The sequence below is a fragment of the Otolemur garnettii genome, unplaced genomic scaffold (assembly GCF_000181295.1).
Source record: "Otolemur garnettii isolate 467f Iridium unplaced genomic scaffold, OtoGar3 scaffold00161, whole genome shotgun sequence".
In the NCBI taxonomy this organism is placed as follows: Eukaryota; Metazoa; Chordata; class Mammalia; order Primates; family Galagidae; genus Otolemur; species Otolemur garnettii.
The window spans coordinates 4007427-4013530 of record NW_003852556.1 but is presented as its reverse complement, the minus strand read 5'-3'; the positions used below and the strand labels follow the sequence as shown (position 1 = coordinate 4013530).

Sequence of the window (6104 nt, the reverse complement as noted above, 5' to 3'; positions counted from 1 at the left end):
AGAGACAGGCAGAGTGTGTCTGTTGTCTTCTCCCAGTTCTTGGGTGCTGGGACAACTGGGGTGCAGTGAAACGGCAGCAGCTCCACGGGAGTGTGCATGGCCAGATTAGACCTTGTTCAGCCTGCGGGGTGACCAGGGGGTAGGAGACTGGCAGTAGCCAGATCAGTCCTAGTTCAGCACCCTGGAGCAGCCGGGGGTGGGGGAATGGCAGCGGTAGTGTAGGGTACACGAGTGACCAGATCAGTCTTAGTTCAGCCCCACCAGAGTAACTAGGGGGGGAGCAGAGGACTCCTTCACCGTTGCCTAGTGTGTGTAGCACTAGCAAGCCGATCTATGCCCTCTCAGTGTGGGAGCTCGGAGTGGGGAACTCCTCCACCCCTGTCTGTGGGATGCATGTAGCTCTAACAAACAGTTCTGGGCCTTCCCAGAGTGCTAGACTCCTCCACTGCCTCCTGCAGGGCATGCGTGGCTCTAGCAAGCAGTTCTGGGCCCACCCAGCACAGGTGCCTGGAGCGGGGAACTCCTCCGCTGGCCCCTGTGGGGTGTGTATGTCTCTAGAAAGCTGTTTTCTGGAATGGAAACAGCTGGAATGGAGGACTGGAATGGAGGACTCCTCTGCCACTGCCCGCAGGACGCCCGTAGGACTAGCAAGCAGTTCTGGGCCTGCCCAGAGCAGGAGCCTGGGGCAGGGATCTCCTCTGCCGCCTGTGAGGCTTGCGACTCTAGCAAGCAGGTCTGGGCCCGCTGCAAGTGGGGGACTCCTTTGCCACTGCTCGTGGGGCGCGTGTGGCTCTAGTAAGTAGTTCTGTGCCTGCCTGAAGCAGGGGACTCCTCTGTGTCCACCAGCTGTCTACAGGAGGTATGCAGCTCTAGCAAGCAGTTCTGGGTCCTCCCAGAGTGGAGGACTCCTCTGCCACCACCTGTGGGGTGCGCAAGGCTCTAGCAAGTAGTTCTGTGCCTCCCAGAGCAGAGGAAGTCCTTTGCGGCCACCCACCACCCGCAGGAGGTGTGCAGCTCTAGCAAGCAGTTCTGCGCCCACCCAGAGCCCTGGAGCAGGGATCTACTCTGCCACCCGTGGGGCGCGCGGCTCTAGCAAGCAGTTCTGGGCCCTCCCAGAGTGGGGGACTGGTCTGCCACCACCCGCGGGGGTGCGCAAGGCTCTAGCAATTGGTTCTGTGGCTGCCTGGAGCAGGGGAAGTCTTCTACGGCCACCCGTCACCTGCAGGAAGCATGCGGCTCTAGCACACAGTTCTGTGCCCACCCAGAGCCCTGGAGCAGGGATCTACTCTGCTGTCCATGGGTGCGCAGCTCTAGCAAGCAGTTCAGGGCCCTCCCAGAGTGGGGGACTCGTCCGCTGCCACTCGAGGGGGTGCGCAAGGCTCTAGAAAGTACTTTTGTGGCTGCCCGGAGCAGGGGAACTCCACTCCGGCCACCAGCTGCCCACGGGAGGCTGCAGCTCTAGCAAGCATTTCTGGACCTGCCCAGAGCCCTGGAGCGAGGGTCTCCTCTGCCACCCGTGGGGTGCGCAGCTCTAGTAAGCAGTTCTGGGCTCTCCCAGAGTGGGGGAATCCTCTGCTGCCACCCGCGGGGTGCGCAAGGCTCTACCAACTTGTTCTGTGCCTTCCCGGTGCAGGGGACTTCTCTGCCGCCACCCGCCACCCACAGGAGGTGGGTGGCTCTAGCAAGCAGTTCTGGGGCCCACTTTGTACCTGTATTTTGTGTTCTTAAATGATCTTCCTTGGATTTACAGCTTGCTGAACTTCTTTCTGGGCTCAGCTCCCCATCTTTGGCTTTATAGATTCTGATTCCAACCAGTTTTTCTTCCTTTGCTCAGGAGCCTCTGACCAGGGCTGCTACCAGTTGGCCATCTTCCCAGAATCAAGCGAAATGAATTCTCATGCCATAGATTTGTGATGTGCATTATATTTTGTTTTCATCTCTGATATTTTAAAAACAGAGAATCAAAATAATAAACATTAGCTGTGAGTCTTTTTACTGTACACGTCAAGATGTGGGCAAATGGTAAGATGAATAAACACTTTTCACAGGGAGGCATTGCTTTGCAGACGCATCACCCACTTCACTCCCTGAGTGGGTTATAAACTTAACCATCGAAATATCTGTGTCATTATCCATTCCTATGTTATAATCCATCATTTAGTTCATTTTTATAATTTCAATGTAGGCCTTGAAACTTTCATAAACTAAATTTTATTTATTAAATTTTGTCTGCATAAATTGAAGTTATACTCTCCTTTGCTGCAGTGGGTTTCTTATAATGTGCCCAGAAGTGAGAGATTATTGTCTGTATCCCAGGGTCTTGATGGTACAGCATACATAGTTCTGACCTGGTTGCTGGTGACACCTGTCAGAGACCACAGCCGAACCCTTTTATAAGCAATGATCTATACCATAGCAACGTGGCTGGAACTTTAAAACTGTGAGGCATTGGCTCGGCTCCTGTGGCTCAAGTGGCTAAGGCGCCAGCCACATACACCTAAGGTGGCGGGTTTGAATCCAGCCCGGACCCGCCAAACAATGACAGCTGCAACCAAAAATAGCTGGGCGTTGTGGCGGGTGCCTGTGGTCCCAACTACTTGGGAGGCTGAGGCAGGAGATTCGCTTGAGCCCAGGAGTTGGAGGTTGCTATGAGCTGTGAAGCCATGGCACTCTACCCAGGGGGACAGCTTGAGGCTCTGTCTCAAAAAAAAAAAAACTATGAGGCATTAACAGAGAAAAATTTAAAACTTCTTTGATACTTTTGTTATAGGTAAGAGCAAGTCTTATTTCCGATTGTACCTGTGCATCAAAATTTGATACTGGCTATGGGACAAGGAAAAAAATCATCTCTTCTCACTATTTATTTTCAACCTCATATGAAAGTCCTAGCTCATATAAACACACAAGAAAATTATTTTTTAAAAAAATAACTGTAGACAGATTTGGAAGAAACAAACATTTTTTGCAGTTAATATGATTGTCATGAAGAAAATCCAAAAGATCTGACAAAAATGCTTCCAGAACCAATATGTGATTATAGGAAGTTTGCACAATACAAGGTTAGTATATACAAGTCATTCACTTCTCTATATACTGGCAATGAATAATTAAAATTTGAATTGAAAACATAACATCATTTATATTAGTTTCAAAAAAGTGAGATGCTTAAGTATATAACTAACAAAATATGTACAAAATCCATACAAGGAAAACCAAACTCTTTGATGAAAGAAATTAAATAAAATTTAAATTAATGGAGATTTATCTATATTCATGGATAGCAAGGCTCAATATTGTGAAGATATGAGTTTATTTCCAATTGATCTATAGAATTAACAGAATCCTAGTCAAAATCCCAAGATTTACTGTGTGAATAACAAGAAAGTGATGCTGAATTTTACCTGTGGAGGTAAATTTCCAGAACAGCCCATACAACAAAGGAGAGCAGAGTTAAGGACTGACTCTACCCAACTCCAAGCCTTACCATGAAGCTACAGAGATGACGGCAGTGTGGTGTTGGTGAAGTGACAGTCAAGTGAATCAAGAGAGCAGAACAGACACTAGGAAATTGACCCACATAAACACAGTCAGAAGAACAAAGAAAATTCAATGGGGAAAGGATAATCTTTAAAACACTATAATGGAATGACCGTGAAACTCTATGTGAAAATAAATGAATCCAGACACAGACATTTCATGGAAATTAATTAAAAATTTACCATAAAACCTCAAGGCAAATACAAATATATAAATATTTCAAAAGATGACATGGGAAAAATTCTAGGTGATCTTGAATTTGGTATTGATTTTTTAGATACAATACCAAAGGCATAATCTGTGAAAGTAATAGTTGTTAAACTGGACCTTTTTAAAATTTAAAATTTCTACTCTGTGAAAGACATTGCTAAGAGAATGAAATAACAGGCACAGGCAGGGAAAAGATATTCAGAAAACATGTATCTGTAAGGGGCTTCTATCCAAAATACACAGTGAACTCGAAACACTCAATAAGAAAACAAACAAGGACAAAATATGCATATAGACCTCGCATCAAAGAAGATAGAGAGGTGGCAAGGAGCCATGTGAGAAGGTGTTTAACAGCAAATGTCATTATGCTTCAAACTAAACATTAGACACTGCTGCACACTTATCAGAATGGCTGAAATCCAGAACCCTGACTGCACTAAGTCCGGGAGGATGGCGGGCAGCAGGGACAGCTGTTCACTGCCCAAGGAATGGAAAATGATAGAGCCACCATGGAAGCCAATCTGGCACTTTCTGCAAAGTCTCACCATAGACAAGCATCGTGCTCATTTGTATTTACCCAGATGAACTGAAAACTTAAGGTCCACCCAAAATTTGACATCAGTGTTTATAGCAGCTGCATTCATAACTGCAGGAATTGGAAGCAAACAGCACCCCCTTTAAGAGGTGAATGGATAAACAAGCTGTGGTGCAGTTACACCTGGGACATCATTCACTGATAGACAATGAGCTAATAAGACGAGGAACCGGGACAGAACCTCACATCCGTATGAGTAAATGAAAGAAGCCAGGCTAAGGGGGCTGCATCCATGTATGATTTCAACTGTGTGACCTTCTGGAGAACTCAAAACTACAGAGACAGCAAAAAGAGCACTGGGTGCCGGGGCCCAGGGCAGAGGGCAGGCAGAGCGCGTGGAGCACAGGGGTTCAGCGTTTAGGGCGGGGAAGCTATTCTGCAGGGCACTGCAACAGCAGGTCTGTGCACGTTCTGGAAACCCACAGAAACATACAGCACAAAGAGTAAATACTAATGTGAACTATAAATGTTACTTAACTAAAAGAAATGCATCAATATCGGTTCAGCAACTTTAACAAATGTACCATGCTAATAAAATGTGTTAATAATAGAGAAAAAGGAGTGGGTTAGGAGTAGGGGAGAAAGGGATGGGCTGGAACTTGGTATCTTCTGTTTTATTTTTCTGGAAAACCTAAAACTGCTTTAGAAAATAAAGTCAATTTATTATTCTAGAAATGTCTTTGTTGGAAAGGAAGCCATATTATTATCTCTTGCAACTAATATATATAAATTTATGGAAATAAAACTAATAATGCCATTTAACAGAATCCCTTCTTTTTTCTTAACCAGCCAGAATTTATACGTATATGCTAGAGAAATCCAGACTCATCTCACAGCCTCTTGGCCAGAGCAATTTTCTCATTTTCTACTTGTTAATGGATGGGTTATCTGCTGAAGAAAAATACGGCCTTCACCTTAATAACGTGTGTGCCCACCGGTGAGTGACTCAACATTTTCTAATACTTGCCTTCAAATGGTGATGGCAACTTGCCAGTCTTAGCATTGTCTTCCTACTTCCCGAGTAGAAATGGGGATTAAAAGATAAGTGTTGGATACAGTTAGAACCATCCACATAACTGGATTGGAACTGTTGAATGTTTTGGTGAACTTGGATGTGCGTGAAAAACAGGCGTGGACTGAGAGGCCCGTTTCTTCCCACAGGAGTGGGAAGCATTAGTGTTAGAATGAGGCACCCTGAATGGTGATGGGGTGAGGGCTGCAGAGATTGGGCACCCTGGACAGTGATGGGGTGAGGGCCGTGGAGACTGGGCGCCCTGAACGGTGATGGGGTGAGGGCCGTGGAGACTGGGCAGTCTGGATGGTGATGGGGTAAGGGCTGTGGAGACTGGGCTCCCTGGACAGTGATGGGGTGAGGGCTGTGGAGACTGGGCTCCCTGGACAGTGATGGGGTGAGGGCCGTGGAGACTGGGCGCCCTGGCCGCAGTATGGTGATTGAGTGCTGGCCACAGAGACTGGGCGCCCTGGATGGTGATGGGGTGAGGGCCGTGGAGACTGGGCTCTCTGGCCGCAGGATGGTGATGGGGTGAGGGCCATGGAGACTGGGCACCCTGGATGGTGATGGGGTGCTGGTCGTGGAGACTTGGTGCCCTGACTGCAGGGCGGTAATGGGGTAAGGGCCTTGGAGACTGAGTGCCCTGAATGGTGAAGGGGTGCTGGTCGTGGAGACTTGGTGCCCTGACTGCAGGGCAGTGATGGGGTGAGGGCCTTGGAGACTGGGCGCCCTGGACGGTGAGGGGGTGCT

The 6104-nt window shown here is 47.7% G+C and overlaps 1 protein-coding gene across 1 annotated transcript in view; it reads left to right on the top strand.

Annotated features, from left to right (window-relative positions):
* Positions 1-6104, top strand: part of MYO16 (myosin XVI) — a 407489-nt gene that overhangs the window by 135613 nt on the left and 265772 nt on the right. Inside the window, exon 12 of the mRNA XM_003800011.3 lies at positions 5132-5279. Within this exon, the coding sequence (XP_003800059.2) occupies positions 5132-5279 (148 nt within the window). The remainder of the gene's footprint in view (positions 1-5131; positions 5280-6104) is intronic.